The sequence below is a fragment of the Buceros rhinoceros genome, unplaced genomic scaffold (assembly GCF_000710305.1).
Source record: "Buceros rhinoceros silvestris isolate BGI_N320 unplaced genomic scaffold, ASM71030v1 scaffold19090, whole genome shotgun sequence".
Classification (NCBI taxonomy): domain Eukaryota; kingdom Metazoa; phylum Chordata; class Aves; order Bucerotiformes; family Bucerotidae; genus Buceros; species Buceros rhinoceros.
The window spans coordinates 7,302-24,427 of NW_010390438.1; the positions used below are offsets into that span (position 1 = coordinate 7,302).

At 40.7% G+C, this 17,126-nt stretch overlaps 1 protein-coding gene across 1 annotated transcript in view; it reads right to left on the reverse strand.

The window, feature by feature from the left end:
- Positions 1–9,762: 9,762 nt before the first annotated feature.
- The window catches only part of LOC104494992 (cadherin-13-like), a 75,269-nt gene continuing 67,905 nt past the window's right edge, over positions 9,763–17,126 (reverse strand). The window contains exons 3-4 of the mRNA XM_010137904.1: positions 10,030–10,238; positions 9,763–9,864 (exon numbers count right to left, since the gene is read on the reverse strand). Coding sequence (XP_010136206.1) covers positions 9,763–9,864; positions 10,030–10,238 — 311 coding nt within the window. The remainder of the gene's footprint in view (positions 9,865–10,029; positions 10,239–17,126) is intronic.

Sequence of the window (17,126 nt, forward strand, 5' to 3'; positions counted from 1 at the left end):
TTTCCCTTTTATACTTCTATGTAATATATTTCCCATATTTTTTCTCTAATTGATTTAAATACGACACAGTAGAGCAGGAAACATTTCCATTTGGGATACAGATGATTTAACTTTCCTAGCTGAAGGTAAATTTATTAAACATCTTAGAACTGAACTTATGAATCTGCATTATGGTATTTACACATTTGAGATATAATTTTAAAGTAATTATAGTCAATACACAAAATCCGGGATTAAAAGCCACTGAACAAGCGTGAAACTTCTGAGATCCTCTAAAGAGCTACTTGATCAAGAAAGCATTAATTTTGCAGAGATTCAGCTGACGGCACAAACAACATTAAAAAAAATTGAAGAAATGGGGTTTTTTTCCTGTTTCATAGACACAAAATATAACTGGCATACTGTGACTGCCCACTAACACTATGCACAATTAATATATCTACCAACTCGATGCTCATAGTATCAAATAGAAAGGACTATACCATCCGAGGCCCACTAATATGCTCAGTTTCCCTGGCAGTTAAGGAACATGGAAGCACTAACAATTAACATCAAGGTCACCCTCAGATAAATTTTGATTTGGACACTCCTCATAGCAGATTTATGAATAGATTCAAAGCTCATTCCAGTCAGTAGAATGATGCCTGTTGACTTAATGGAGATTGCATTTAGTGTGCTGCTTTCTATGTTTTCCTATGACAGATTAATTACATGGTTTTGTGAATAATCATGCTTAAATTCAAGCCTGTAACTTAAAGCTTCAAGCTTTACTTTGCTTTTACACCTAAACAAAAAATTTCTGTGTTGATATCTGAGAATGAAAGATTGGTACAGTCTTCCAGTTTTTAAAAAACGTGTACTGCCACCTTTCTTCCAGGTGATTAGGAGATGAATAGTTACACAGCACAATAGCATTCAATAAGGAAAAAAAAGCCAAGGAGAAAAAAAAAATCCCCACGATTATTCAACATGTAAATACACAGTATCAAAGAGGTAGTTTGAATAGTTGCTGACTAAATGACTTTGTTGCTACAACTTGCGTCAAACTAGTCACAGAACAATTAATAAACATATCTTAACTAATCTATTCCTACTCACCATGAAACTTCTTGTTTACTGCTATGCACCAACCTATAGTACTAGTGAGGTTGATAAGAAACTAGAGGCCAATTTCCATCTCTCCTTTCCTTCTAATGCATCTATGGGCCAGTTACCTTAAACAAGAATCTCTCTTTTCTTTAGTAACGAAAGACACTGAGGAATTTTAGTGGTACCAAAAGTATAATCAGCAGCCAATTACATAGCAGGATTACTGGCCTGTTCAAATCGACCTGCTGTCCCTTCACTCTTCCTGTGAGCCGCTATCCTAGGTGCCCTCTCAGTGAGAGAGGGAGATACATATATACAACTAGTAAAATTTTTTTTCTAAGATGGATTGACTGCTTAATGGAAAGGTTATTCAGTTTGATTTGGTGGTGAAATAAGCGAGGAGCTGAATGATTAATAACTCCAAGATGACTGTAAATGTTAGCAGAGTTGATTATTATGGAGATATCAAATTACATTAAGCTTTAACTCTGTCATGCCTATGCTGAATATTTCTTCGTCTTGCCAAGTTATTCGAGTTACTTCAGAAAACTAGCTGTAACATAAGATGCAAAGGAATACTCTTAAAAGCAACGGAACTGGGATGATCAACAAATGCAGAGTTTTGGGACAGAAGGAGCCATCTGTCCCTGCAGTGGCAGAATCAATTCCTCGGGGAGGACAAATGTAGATTTTTATCCTGTGATGCTCCATTAAATGCTTAAGATGTATGCTGAGATAGGTGTTCCTATAATAACCGTAATAAATGTTCCTTCAGGTTTGTGAAAACCAGCATGGAACTATTGGGGCAACCATTAGGGATGATTATTGATGTCTCTGATGGAGAGAAATGACTAAGCTCTTACTCGGGATATCATCTTTTCATGTGAATAATTTCTCCAATTATGGCTCACTCTCAAAACCACCCTGTTTCTGGAAGCTGATAGAAAAGCTTATAGTGGGAAAACACCAGCAATATTTTGTGTTTCTGACATAGAAAAGAACCTTGAGTTCAGTTTTGAACACAACTTAGCTCCATCTCAGAATTATCCCTGTTCCTTAATAAATGTGAGGTATCACTGGGAAAACTGGAGTAGCTGTCGCACACTGACTGCATCACTCCTGCATGCCATATGAGAGATCAACCATGGAAGAAATGGACATTTCTTCCTGTGTACAGGAAAGTCTCACACAAGTCTTCTGGTTTCTATAACATCTCTTGTTCATTATGGATCTGAGGACATTAAGGATGTCACGGCAATTTTAATACCATATAGAAATCACCATGTCCTTTTCCGAACTCCCTTATTTAAAACTGACTCTGTTCCTATCCTGAGATGAAAAAGTATTACAAAATAAGAATCAAGAATAAAGATGTCTATGCAAATGCCTCTTTTTACAGATGTATACAGAGAGACATGCACACACATGTATTCTTTCTCTGTGTACTTAATAGTTACACTTTAAAGATCTTAGAGGACGAAAGTAATTTTATAAATGAAAGAAATTACATATCCTAAGAGACATCTACTTATCCTTTATGATCTTGCTTTATGTTCTACTAAATCACGCTTAGCCTGTTGCTTCCCCGCTTACAACCTCATTCAGTACAATGAGTTTTAAATTTAAACCTTTTCTTAAATTTAAACCTTTTCCAAATGGTTCCTTTACACATTTCCCACACCTCTGGCACAAATTTCCACACAACTCCATCAGTCTCTGGGGATCAATGCATAGCACTGCCATAGTTTTCTCTATATCAGAACACTTTCAGGCTGGACTCAGAACAATAACAACTTGGGAAAAAAAGTGTCAATACATGATGGTTTAGCACTCGTCCGCAAAATTAAGTGGGGGTTTTTTTAATGGATAAAGGACAGTTAAGCATTCTAGATCATAAAAAGAAGCTAGATAAATTCAAAATGTCTTCACACAACTTCTCTACCATTCAATCTCTCATAAATTTTTTTAAGGGCAAGAGGCATTTCCTTGCCACTCTGAGGGTGAATTTTTTAGCTCAGATAAAAGACTTCAGCAATCTCTGATTAATCTCTCACTGAGATTTATGAAAGCTTTGCCCATTAAGTCTCAGGGATGAAGGATAATACCTAAATGCATTTTAAAAGAAAATAGAATAAAATTGGTTGCATGACAGAACTACATTTGGTTCTGAGCTTCCACAAAAAACCTTAGGTTGACACCAGAAGCAGACCAAGCAGTAGTGAAAATGTCCTGTGGATGATAACCTGTTACTGCAGGGAGGTGCGAGGTCTAAATGCAGATCAGGACTAAAAAGCATTACGATTTTAGATATTTTTAATACAATTCATTAATTTAGAGTATTTTTGTCTATCATTTTTCATCAGTCTGTTAATAAGTTGAAATAAATAATAAATTTTGCATTTGTTTGAGAAATCATCTCATTTCACCTTCGAATCACTTTTAAACATATTCTACACTTGCCTTCGCTTTGCTTTGCTACTAAAAAGCAAAGTCCCTCATCCTGGATAAACACATCCCCGATTCACATAAAATCTGAATGTAGATTACTCAGAGAAAAGCACTGAACATTCACAGAAGCTAACACCTTCTTGTTTCACAGTCAATTATTCATGTTCCCAGTCTATAAGACCATTTTTCTCTCCCTAAATAACCAAGTACTTCTCATTTGCATGCTGAAGTTGTGCGTTGAGGGCAATAGAAGGAAAGCTAGCCCACACGTTTGATCTAAGCAGTTATACAGACAGTGAATAAACTCACACGACACACTTTGCCCAAAAAAAGGAACACTGAATTAATGAAAACCACCAGCGGCTCATGTTCTTTATACTATTTACTCTAGTATTCAACACAATATGTAATTGTTGCTATGGCAACTGCCACATCTCTTGGCTCCATAACAATTCTCAGATAAATGGATCTTTGTCAGAGCAAACTCTAAAGACAGTGTATATGAAACACGCATTTCTTTGGCAGTGGGCATCTGCACAGTTAAGTTGGAGGTCTAAATTCAGTCCAGGCCTGAGGGAAAGCTCAAGCCTATCACCAAAGGTGAGGCTGGGCTGCAGAGCTGAGTCAAAGGGGGAGTGTGGCTATGTCTGAAAACTCACAATCGCTGTGTACCACCACGGGACTCGTGGGGTCACCCAGGAAACGGTGCAAAGAGGTACAGGAGTCACTTTCATACAGCACTGTCAGAGAAAACTCCTGCTTCAAGGGCTTCATCTAAAGTCTGCTGGAACCTGATCATTTGAGCAAATTCTTCATCAGGCTGAAGGATAAAAAGGGAAAGTAGGTAACTGGAATTTCTAAGGAAAATAACTTGTCACCATTTAAGGAGATTCCCTGTACAAAAGGAGTTCTTTGTTGTTTCCCCAACAGCAAGTGGTCTGCACAGAGGAATTTTATAAAAATATAGCCCAAAAAGGCAGCTAAATGGTACTACAGAATGACCCATTGCTGAGAACAGCTCTTGCTTTCATTGACATTAAAATGGATTCTGTGAAACCTGCAATGGAGCATTGCAGACTTAAAAAAAGATTCAAAAATCGGATCTTTTCACCAGTGATTAAAGCAGGGAACAGTCATTTACCAAAATGCCATCAACACACAGGTATTAAATTCTCAAGTCACTTATACCTCAGCTTTTCATACATAAATTCCAAGTCAATAGGTGTTTGCAGTGTGACAATGAACAAGGCTAAGTACTAGTAATAACAAGTAATCATTTAACAGCTAGTAGAATGTTACGATGTTAAACTTCCTGCGAAACCTAACGCTGAAGTGAGAAGATGAATTTTCTTTTGTTTGCTCTTTAGGAACACTCATCTTTATATGCCTGAAGGACACCCTTCACATCCAAAGGCAAAACATCTCTACAGCTTTTCTGCAAATGGTGTTCTATATGATGTTTCGATCAGGATAATAACTCATAAGTGTATCGCAGATATTGAAGTAGCCCTGTGACTTACTCTATTTTGTGCCTCAAAATTAAATGCAAAACACGGGATTTTATTTATGCAGTGCATTACTTTCTTTTTTTGCAGCAACTGCTATATGTAAAATCTAATATGAAACTCTGCTGGCCTGTTTGTCAATACCTCATGTGAGAGTCCACCTGTACCTTTGCACAGTCATCTGCTGCCTATTTGGAACTATTCTAAACTGAAAAAATGTTAATATATGTTAATGGGAACGATTGCTTGCCGTATCAGAGCAGCTGATTCTTGATCTTATTTCCCAAATAAATTATTGAACTGACAGATTCTTAAACTCAGTTATTCGCTTCCATGCACGAGTATTTTTGCTATGAGAGAATCCCAATTTATAAGATTATTGATCCTTTATCATCTGTTCTAAGGCAGAAAGTCATACATGTAGGATTTGAAGCTCTAGGCACTTTTTATCTCATATCAATAAAATTTGCAATCTCTAGCCTGCAGGGATAAAGCAGAGAGTAGGACACGAACAAGAAATGCTAACGTTTAAATCCATGGAGCTTAGTTTCCTTATTTCTGTTTGATACTCCAGGAAACAGAGGCACAGGCATCAAGCGACTTGCACAAACATACACATCCAGGCAGTGACTTTGCAGGAAACAGAATTCAGATCTGCAAGGAGGCTGGGAAAGTTTTTGGCCAGGCTGCCTCTCCTGTCCCTGCTGTAATAAACAAAGCAGGATACTCATGTTGGGAAGAGCAATGGTTTGACCGAGGGGAAAGGAGAAGCAGCACCTGACCAGCCCCTAGACGTTACAGAGCAGGCTGGTCAGAGGAGCAGGACTAGAGCAACTTCATTTCCTTCCATCTAAGCTACTGCTGGAGCTGATTTTAAACTTTGACTACAACACACTGTCTCAGGGTATGTTCCTCCCTCTTATCTCTTTGTTTCTTTCTCCTGTGCCTTTGCCATCTAGTGCCTGAAAAGTGTCCTGAGGCTTTGACAGCTGCTATTTAATCATTTCATCCTGTAAGGAAGACTGCTGAGGACTATGCAGTGAAGTTCCTACCAGCCTGGAATTTCTGAATATCTGTCTGCCTTCTTATCTGCTTTGGTGCCAGACCCTTAATATCTCACTTCCTCCCCACAGCTCTATGTCTGCAATGCTGTAACAAATAAAAGTTCTGAAGAAGTCCCTTCGCTGGGGTGGGAGGGAAGGCTGTATTTTACAAAGACACACACACAAAAAAAAACAAAAGGCAGAGAAAAATTGTTTCCCAAGGTTTTCTTTTAGCTCCCAGTGTACCAAGGGTATATTCATTAAAACCAGGATCAGATTAAAGAGAGGGAGAAGGACTAGCAGACAGCCATTTTATTTAGCCTTGGAGGACACAGTTCAATTCCCAGCTTGTTGCCTTTTGCAACTCACAATCTGTTATGAGACTCTACAAAAGCCTGGCTATACTTTCTGTCTTCCACAAAACCAGACCAATAAATCAATCCACTAAAGTCTGGTCAAATGCTCAGATATGGTGAGATTTCCAACTTTCAGTTGTCCTACTTTTTTCATAAAACAAAGCAGAGACCAAGCATTGGACAAGACATAAGTTAAAAAAAAATAATTGCCACTCATTGGCTCCATCAGTTCGTTGCCAATTAGGGTTTATGAGTGATTTATTTTTCCATTAGGGATCTGAACCTTTGCAATTCTATGAAGGATTCAGAATGAATCCAAAGTTCATTTTGGGAATCCTGGGTGAATCAAAACAGGGTTATATTATCCCCAGTATATCTAGGCAAAACCAGTGGAGGAAAGGAACATCAACAGCAGGCTGTAGAAAGCAGTGTCACTGTAAGCTGATTTTTTGCTCTCAGTTGCATATATGCAGGTATAGCCAATCATGGGGTTAGGGTGTTTTTCAGAAACATCCAGTCATCTCAAAAAGATGCAGTGCTGTACCTGCCCTGCTGTCACCAGACTCTGCAAAAGATTCTGTGATCAGGGAGGAACAGCCATGTTGGCTGGTGATGTCAAGGAACCATCTATCCTCTTATATTGTAGTTGTGGCCATTCTTTGACAGAAAGCTGCAGGTTCTGCAGATCTAACATGTTTCTGGCAGAAAAGTAAGAAAACACACCCTTCACACTCAAACAGCAGAGTTAAACTTACTATTTGGTAAGCAGTATTCTGCCAGCCGCTGACTGCACTGCTTCCGTGAAGTTAAGCAAGTTAATCATGTGGGACTGATCAGTGGGGCCAGCTGGAATCCCCCCACATCTTTAGCAGGAAAGAACCACACCCCTCCTCCACTAGAATAGCAAAAGCTTTTCTGCACACTCCAGATTGCACCCCCAAATTTTTTCCATTCCATCTCAAGTATGGCTGGTAGCAATTAAGTTTATGAACTATGCTCTCTCTTCCTAGGCTCAGGCTGCCAGTCAGCGCTTAGGGATCATTGTTGTCAGTCATTTCCAACATGTTGGGAATCTGCAATTAGAAACATTAACAACCGGATTTCACAGATGTAGGTTACATGCTTTTGGAAAAGAAAGGCAGTTGCTGGCAGTGGGGAAATACTTAAGAACTACTTATCTCCTAATTAAACAAGGTACTGTAGTCTCGGTGCTGAATGCTAAGCAGTGCTCTAGCATGTGCTCATCTTAACCCGACACAATTGTGTTGAATTACTAAGGCTCCATCCGAGCATTTCTTAGCCAAGACTCCTTGCATAAACAGATGGAGCAGTTCTGCTGTTTCCATGCTGGCACATTTAGACTGCAAAAGTACAGGATTAAGTTCAAATTTATCATAAAATCACTTTAGATAGGATGCTGTAATCTTTAGATCCTTCTCAAGCACGACAAACAGAAAGACAAGACTCTCTGTGTTTTGTTTAAAATAGGCAAACAATAGCTGAAATGGTTGGAAAAAAAATTTTGATTTAACAGCTAGAGAGTGCTGGCTGAGGCCAGAGCAGGGCAGCCAGCCCCAAAGATCTTTATACTGCCATTGAAGAAGGGGATGATCCTCCCTAGATGGATTTCCCAGCACACAGTATCGCATCACGTAACTCCTGATGGCACTGCAGACACCAAGGATCACCACATTAAAAGGGTAGTAATGTAGTTGTGAACTGAATACCAAAATCCATAAAGAAATGATGAATGCAGGTTGAGGTGATGTTGTGACAGGTCTTTGAGGAGCCACCTATGAGGGAAGACCGGCAAGTGACAGAATATGACAGATTTAGACTGGTTTTCTCCCTCTGAAGCCAAAGTGGTTAGAACAGAATCCCGGAGCGGGGCCAAATTCCACTTGGCTTTTCACTGTAGTCTGCTGATAGATTTCAACACCAGGCATTAACTAATATTGCTGGAACATTTCGAGGGGAAGACATAAAAGGAAAAGGTCACTGACAAAGCTGTGCCATCGACTGTGCAAATACACATCTGTTAATTCCTACTCAGGAGACAAGATTTCCCCTAGATTGTAACTTTCATCGAATATCTCCCCTCAAAGACATCACAGGGCTGCTTCTTTAAGAAAACCAGAATAAAACTTCGGAATGTGATTCTCAGAGAGTCAGATCTTCACACATAAACCAGTCCCCTGAAGTTTAACTCCAGACCTCCTGTCAGAGATGTCTCCAACTCCTCTGGTTTCGGTAACTTCTAACGGGAAAATGAGAATCCCCATTTTGAAACTGCTCCCAAGATTTCAAAACCTGGAGTGAAAACCAAATCCTTTGAACTTTCTTGTGAGAGCACGAGAAGGAGCATGCCTTGCTAGTTTGAGACACGAGACAGACAGCCAAGTGTCCAGCTCCTACAAGTGTATCTTTCCTACTCGGAACTGGGCAGCGTGTGGTCTAAAGTCCACAACTCCATTGTGTAAGAGACTCCCTCAGCTATGACCTTGTTAACATTCAACTTTGTGAAGAAACAGCGAACTTAAATAAAATTGAATTCCATTGCAGTGTCCTGATCAGCTCTCTGCAGTTACACATTCTGGTACTTTCTCTCCTGCTGGCAATCTATATGCACATTGCGTGCTGCTTAAAGTGCAGATCAAAACCTTTCCTCAGCCACAGACTTACAGAAGTCCCCTAAAGCTTTTTTGGTTGTTTTTTTTTTTTAATGGGAGACTTAAGCTATACCAAGCTATTGTTGGAGATATAATGAGAATGTTGTCAGCTGAAAGTCTAAATACCAAAACGAGACAATAGATCAGTCATTTTTATCATGGCTTCTTTATAGTGCCTTGAAATTATAGGTCTGTAAAGGTACCAGGCATAATTGCCTAGTAAGCCAGTGTCTTGCCTGCCTCTCTCCTAAATGCCACGACACAGAAGTGAAGGCTATCTCACCTGGCCTTTTGTTACTTTCGTGGTGTGAAGTAAACAATTCTATCAATGTGTGAAGCTCTTTTTCCCCATGGTATGAGGTTAGTATTACACTGAAATTCCAAAATGGAAAAGACAGGACAAGGCATTCAGCAGACAGAGTGGAACAAAAATCACCAGTGAGTAGAGACAGAGCATAAATATGTGTTGCTATTCTTGTGCAGGTGTTTATATAGTTTAACACATAACTATCAAATAAGCAGACCTATGTGAAAATTTAAATTCCACAGCATAAAATTCATTCCCACATGATTAGACCTGGAGGAAACATGAGAGTTCTGTAAATTAAGTGACACATGTAGATTACGATTTTCAGTTATGGCAAAACTGTAGTTATCTGGCATAACCAATCAGAACCACCAGCCAATTTTGATACATGAGCTCTTTCACTTGAATCAACTCTTTATGAACATTTAGCTTTTTCATCTGGAAAACCTGGAAAATTCGTATATTAAGTTAAAATAAGTGCTATAACATTCCAGCAGTATCTGGACTGAGGACTCTGCTAACACCAAAACTGCTCACAGTCCTGGCAGGCATGTATAAATATCTAGCAACATCTCCTCTGCACTTTCTTGCAATCTTTTGTACTTATCTTACCTTTAATGCACCACGTTTTTCATTTGTTCCAACAATCAAAATTTCTGCCATATCCTCAGCATGCTCAGACCGCGCGTGTACGAACAAGGCTCTGCCAGCTTCTGATATATTCTTTAGTGCAACTAGTGACCCGTCACGTTCCACCTTAAAGTCTGGGTTAGAAACTTCGAAGTTCAATTTGTTATTCCCCTTGCAGTCATCAAATTCCACTGGGAGGAGAAAAGAAAAAAAGAAAACACACAATTATAAGCATGCACTTTGATAGACTTCAAACATCTTTATGTTACTGCCTTGTCTACAGATCTCGGGAAGAAATGTCTCCCAATCTAAGTAGAAAAGCTTTCAAAGAAGCTTAGATTTGTGTGACTCTAATTTATACACAAATCTTACAAATACACACTTTCAGAAGGATGGAGACATATTGACCATGCTAACTGGGGAGGTAGGAGATAAACAAAACACTTTGGACACAATCATTTTGTGATCACTCAAATCAAATGCACAAAATGCACACCTAGTTCTACAAATTGGGCAATAGCAGTAGAGACCTTGTCATCCTTCTCATCGTAACCCAGGATCTCTAAAGGCTATTCTTCTGCTGGCAAATTGGTTTCAGAGTTTCAGTAATTCCTTAAGCTTGGAATTGGTTGTTACAGAATATTCAACCACAGCAAAGGCATTACAGAACAGAAAAAACAAACTACAACATCTTTTACTAACTACCAGGATTGCAATATAGTGCATGAGCTGCACTGTCAATATAACTAAGGATTATGAGAACTTTTAATTAAACAGTAGCTGTTAATAATCCAGATTCACTTTACATGGAAGATTTAAAATATTTAGGAAGGCTGGCATGAAGAGAAAAATGTCTCTGAAGTACAAAGGTTTTGAGACTTGGCCTCAAGTCCCTTCTGGTCTGGTAGATTCACTTTGCACAAAATACTGGAAAAACCATTAGTGATGTAACTCCCAGTTTTACAATTAAGAGATCTTCCCCACAAATCTGTAAGTGCTAAAACTTCTAAACTTCTCAAGTTTAGACATCTCTAAACAATATATTTGCATATGAAGTGTTTTGTTGCAGACAATCCGGTCTGTATTCCCTACATGCTCCTTGAGTTCTGCTGCTGTAGATTTTCACTTACCTGTATGCTCTCAGAGGTTTAATTTTACATTTCATTTCTATTGGATCTTTAAATTCAGAAATGAATACAGACAAGGAGACTAAGGAAGATCAAAGGCAATGGAGTTATACTGAAAATAAAGCACTTTGCATAATTGTTTAAATTCACTGCATAGACTTCTTGTATAGGTTCATTGTTTTTAAAAGAAAAAAAAAATAATCCCAGATTCTCTCTCAGCCTGGCCAATACCTAAGATTTTCCTGACTATGTAATCTCTATAACTGGTCTTAAAGCACAGACAGAATCTCATAATGGCTGGCCACTCTGGGGAAGTTACTCCCAAACTGACTTCATCAAATTTTGCATCTATTTCCAGACATACCAACTTGAAGACAGGGCTCCCAGGGGACCTCATGGAGATCCTTCCTCTGGGTATTCACTGGCATTGAATCCCAAAGAAGAACCAACACAGAAAAAAAGAACTGTTGCTGGATCCGGAATTTGAAATTAGATTAAAAATTAATCAAAACTAAAAGTCTCCAATACCTGAACTTCAGAATAAGGCACAGAATATGAGAGGTGGGACGTGATGTGCCAAATCAACAGTGGTGCGTTGACCTTGGGCTGCACCCAGATGCTCACCCAGCCACACTCTCACTCCCCCACCTCCACAGGATGGGGGCGAAAATAAGATGAAAAAACTTGTGGGTCAAGATAAAGAGAGGGAGACCACCAAGCAATCACCATCACAGGCCAAACAAAATTGACTTGGGGAAAACTAATTTATTGCCAGATAAAATAGATTTGGATGGTGAGAAAAAGGCAACATGAGAAAACCGCACTGTCCCTCAACAGTAGAAAACCGCACTGGCCCTCCTTGCCCAGGTTTTCCCCAGGCTCAGCCTCGCTCCTTCGTCCCCAGCTCCTCCTCTCCTCTCCCAGAGCAGCAGGCAGGGACAGGGAACAGGGTTACGGGTCGGTACCTCGGGGCTCCTCCCTGCAGCTCCTCACACCTTTCCCCTGCTCCAGCCTGAGTCCCCTCCACGGGCTGCAGCTTCCTTCAAGACTTACCTGCCTGCTCCTTGGGGGGTTCTCTTGGGGCCACAAGGAATCCCTGCTCCAGCGCCTGCAGCTCTTCATCTTCCTCCTCCTCCACCCCCGGGGTTTTCCCGCTCTCTCCCATTTCTCCCCTCACCTCCAGCAGCTTTGCCCCTTTCTCACACACTGAAGCTGCTTCCCCAGAGGCAGCACCTGCCCCGCTGACGAGCTCAGCTGTGCCCTGAGGGGCAGCTGTGGAACCGCCCAGAACCAGCTGGAGCCACCTGGAACTGGCTGGAACCACCTGGAGCTGCCCAGAACTGGCTGGAACTGCCCAGAACCGGCTCTGTCTAGCCCAGGGCAGCCCTGCTGCCCCTCACAGCAGCCCTGCAGCTCCTGCACACCCCAAGTATCAACACCAGCTTTAGGAGCCTGAGGCGGGATCTTAACAAAGTAGTGATCCTGCGGGTTTGTGCCTGCCTCTCGCGTAGAAGTCCAAACCCTACAGTCACCACAGTCTCTTGCACAAAAATGATCCCAGCACCTGAAGAATCTGCTTCTGCCCAAGTTTGGGGCTTGCTTACATATTTTTAAGTAAAAGCTGCTGCCATTTCCTCTGCTTTACTTGAGGGCAAGAGAAACTATCCCTGGATTCACAGTGGGATAACAACCAGAACAGCATTGGCCTGTTTGCCATTTCATTGCATTTTGCTGAAAGCGAGAGGGGGGAGAAAAAAGAAACAAAAGCTCTTTCACCTCAGATAGCCCAGCCCCTCCAGACAAACCTACCTCAGTCTGTCACGTCGCAGGCCCCCGCTTGCAAAGTCTTACACTGCAGTAGAAGCAGCGGGGGGGAAACCCACAGAATTTGGGCACAGCAGCAGTTTAAAACAATTTCACAGTGCTCAGACTGCTGGCGTCCACGCTGCTCTCCAAGGGCGGGAACCGCTCGCGGAAAGGGTCTTGTGCTCGCAGTTGGGTTTTGATGGAAGGCTCTCTGTTAGCAGGGCCTCCCTGCTGGAAAACCACCCGCTGCAATTTATGTCGGTGATACGACAGGCGTTGTAACAGATTGACTGCAATCTCCTAAAGCTATCAACCCACAGACAAGACAAAATTCTCCTGTCACCACAAGAGTGGGAAGTTGAAATTCTCTATACTAATCACTAGATTGCAACCTCGATGAATTATTCGTAGATTCTTTTTTAACTTACTCTTTTCCTCCCTTAAAACCAAAAGCCAATGAAACAGGGTGTTAGGAAGGTACTTTGTTATATAGAATAAATATATGCTTCTCAGTCAAAAACTGCTGGTGATTTACTGTCAATGAATAGCTTCCAACTGGAAAAATTTGGCATCACTCTCTGAGAAATTAATTATGTTGGGAGTAAAAAGTAAAAAAAAATAAAACCTGTGATAAAGTAATCACATAAAACCAGATGTCATCATTCAGAGCAACAGCATCACCAGCCAACTATGGGTCACATTCAAATGGAGGGCATGCTGTGTCGTGCTTCAAAAAGAGGGGTGAAGCTGGCTGGGAGCACTCATCTCCCATCCTGCTGGTCAGCATCCACAAACCTTGCGATTCCTACCTTGCTGCCATCTGCGTGCACTGTGAAATTCAAGGACCACATGCAGATTTGACACAGGGAATCAGGAGAAGTACGTGGATCTATATTCTATATTCCCTTAGAGTTATGAATTTGACACTTTTAGACCTTCTAGATTTTGTTCATCTACTGACCTTGCTTTATGAAACCCTCCAACCTTTTCCAAGAATGGCAGAAGCAGAGTTGTTTGAAAGCGGAAAACTGTTTTCTTACCAGATCTCATCCAAAAGCACTGATGCTTTCAATTCCCAGTTCTACCACAGAAACAAGAGCATTTGACGAGGTTAATAGCAAGGAGAGGGAAAGAAAATTAAAAGGCTCTGAGAAGTACCGATATGTAAGAGAAAAATTAAAAGTGGGTGGAAGGAGACGAAGTGATCATAAGGCTCGAGAACACTGAAGATTATTCAGACCAAGGGCCAACAGAGATGAAACTGAAGCCAGTTGTTGAGAGAGTTTAAGAGAACTGTAGCCTCAGATTCCCTAGTCTGAAGATAGGGGCAAATGTGAACTTTATCAGAATGACGATGTCTCCTAGGCTGGGATGGCCAGGGAACATCGCCAGAGATCACACTGCATTCCCAGCCATTCTCACGATGCCCCTCACGGGGAACGTTTGCTTCCTTAAAACTCCATGGCTTCTGGGGAAAAGCCAGTGCAGATATTCAAAATCCACAGTGTCTGAGCCACCTCTGCAGGAGGATGCAGTAACAGCTGTATAGCCTGAGGAGCTGGCCTTGGCACTTTCAGCTCCATGGCCTTACTCAGATATCCCGCCTCTGGCACTACATGTATCTCTTAAATCTCCACGTTGCTGATGCTCTAAAAAAGCACAGCCCATTAAATTAGGGCAATAGGATTTGCAGTTCTTATTCTTCGGTGAAGAAAACTTGCTTTGTACACAAGCCTGTGTATGAATCTCTGACTAATTACTCCTCGTGTCCTCCAAGTACTAACCCATGTAAGAAGAAGAAACTAGACCGGTTTTTGTTGTCATAAGGTCCAGACAGATACTGAAGAAAGCTTTTCAGCTAATCATTAAAAGAGGGTGCTGAGGCAGTGCTGAATGCCCACCATTGCAGGGTCTTAACTCAAGGTAAATCAAATAGCAGCTTAATCCAAAAATCACTCCAAACCAATACCTGATCTGCTTCAATCTCAGTACCTGATTCTTCTTCAAACCAAGACAATGTACTAGATGGCACATTGTAGTCTTTTTCACACATAAAAGAGTCTGTCCCAGCAAAACCAGGACATATGGGACCAAGAACAACTGAGTACAAGATAAACAAGCACATGCAAAGAAAAGAGAAACCAGCTCAAACTGTTCCACTGAGAAGATAAGTGATCAGAAGTGCCAGGTTTCAAGAAGGAGGTATGGATGTCTCTTCAGAAATAAAATGTCCAATTACAAAGAGTTCTTCCAACAAGATCTTTTCAGATTAGTATTAAAACAATCCCCAGATAACAAAAAAATGAAAGTAGTCAACAAAATCTATGTCAGTTGGATGGGTAGTGCGTGCTGAGGAATCTGCCGAGGTTCATGGAGAGAACAGACCAAACCTCCTGGCAGTCTGCCTAAAAGGTGGTCTCCCACTACATGACACTCCTCTGCTTGGTGTCCATGATGACCTATGATCCTTAAAATGCATTATCATGGTTATGATGTTCATGCATTTGTTGCAGAGATGAGGTGTGAGGAAAGCCAGGAGATGGACAACTGACATTATTCACACTACCCAGCTGCAGAGTAACAGACTGGACAAGTGGCAGCCTGACGAGTGGTGCCACACAGTACAACCTCCCGCATCTTCCCGCACACTCCCTTTGTGTTAGAGCGTAAGGAGTGTAACTAGCCTGGAAGCTCTTCAGAGCAAAGACCGCTTGTTCACTCTGTGACTGTACAGAACTTGCAACAAACCAATTCATGTTTGGTGTTCAAAGTGCTACAGAAGTGCAAAAAAATTAAAAACAATAACTGCTCAGCTATAGCCTTAAACTAAAATGTTGGTAATGCTGCACCAGCTTGACCAGTGATTGCGCCTCATTGTCAAAAACTCAACAAGCAATAAAATCAATGACCTAATATTTATTTACATGAAGGCAGAGTTCTTTTATTGGTGTACATATGACTCTCTTGATGTTCCTAGTCATGCTCCAGCTGCCAGATGAACATCTTTATTGTGCTTAATGTGCCACATGGTATGAGATAGGCTCCAAACTCCCATGCAAGCAAAATGAAAATACTGGCAAGCGTCTCTCAGTGAACAACAACATACATGTCACTCATCGCCCTCTGCTCACTTCTCTGCCTCCTATATTAGACTTTTACTCCTTTCTGTGAGAAATCTCATTCACATGTGAATTGCACAGAGTATTTTTGTCCACCAAGCAACATTCATTTTTAGTGATACCTGCATGCATCCCAAGGCTTTAATTGCTGACTTTGAGATTATTATCTTCAAAAGACCTGTTGGAAAAAGGATTCTTGTGCAAGATTCCAAGTCTATTACTGTAACAATGGGAAATTGAAGTTGTGGTTGGAATTATTACCCTATATAGATCTCAGCAAGAAATCTCAAGTTCCTGGGATTTATCGTTTCAGTCCATCCCATTCTCACTGCTATGATATGTGAGGTTTCTATACAACTGTGATATTTATGATAATGAGCCACAGAGGTTTTAAAGAACACCATTTAAAAACATTAAAAGGTTAGCAGCTGGATTTCTTATAAATTATATGAAGAGAAATCAAGCTGAAATAGATTTCTTACATTCAAAAGCAGTTATTAGGCTGATATATTCCTCTTCCAAAGTATTTTTTTTTTAGTTTAATTCTCAGAAGTTAAATTTGTTTCGAACAGAAGTGCGGAATCCATAATTTTCTTTGACAAAATCTCTGCAGAGGTATTCTGAATAATTAAATACACGTATTTACATAGAAGCACACAAAAACTTCCCCTGTATGTCTCTGTGCACAGGTGTTTGTATTTTTACGTTAGCTGACGATAGCGAGCCACAAAATGGCTCCTCAGCAAGGAAATTTCACATTGAAAATACACACCAAATGCACACACGCAGACTGAATTACTCTATCAGTGCAGGATCCTTTCTGTAAATACAACCTGGCCTCCTTCAAACCAGTAGGAATTACAGCAGCAAATTAATATTATCCTGTATAATTTTACTCACCCTTTTTAACAAATAACTTGAGATTACTGTGAAACCACAAGTCAGAAGCTATACCTGAGGGAGGTCAGGACATGCAAGAAAAGCACATCACAGCCGCACAAAGGCAACTTAAACTTTCCAGCCCAGC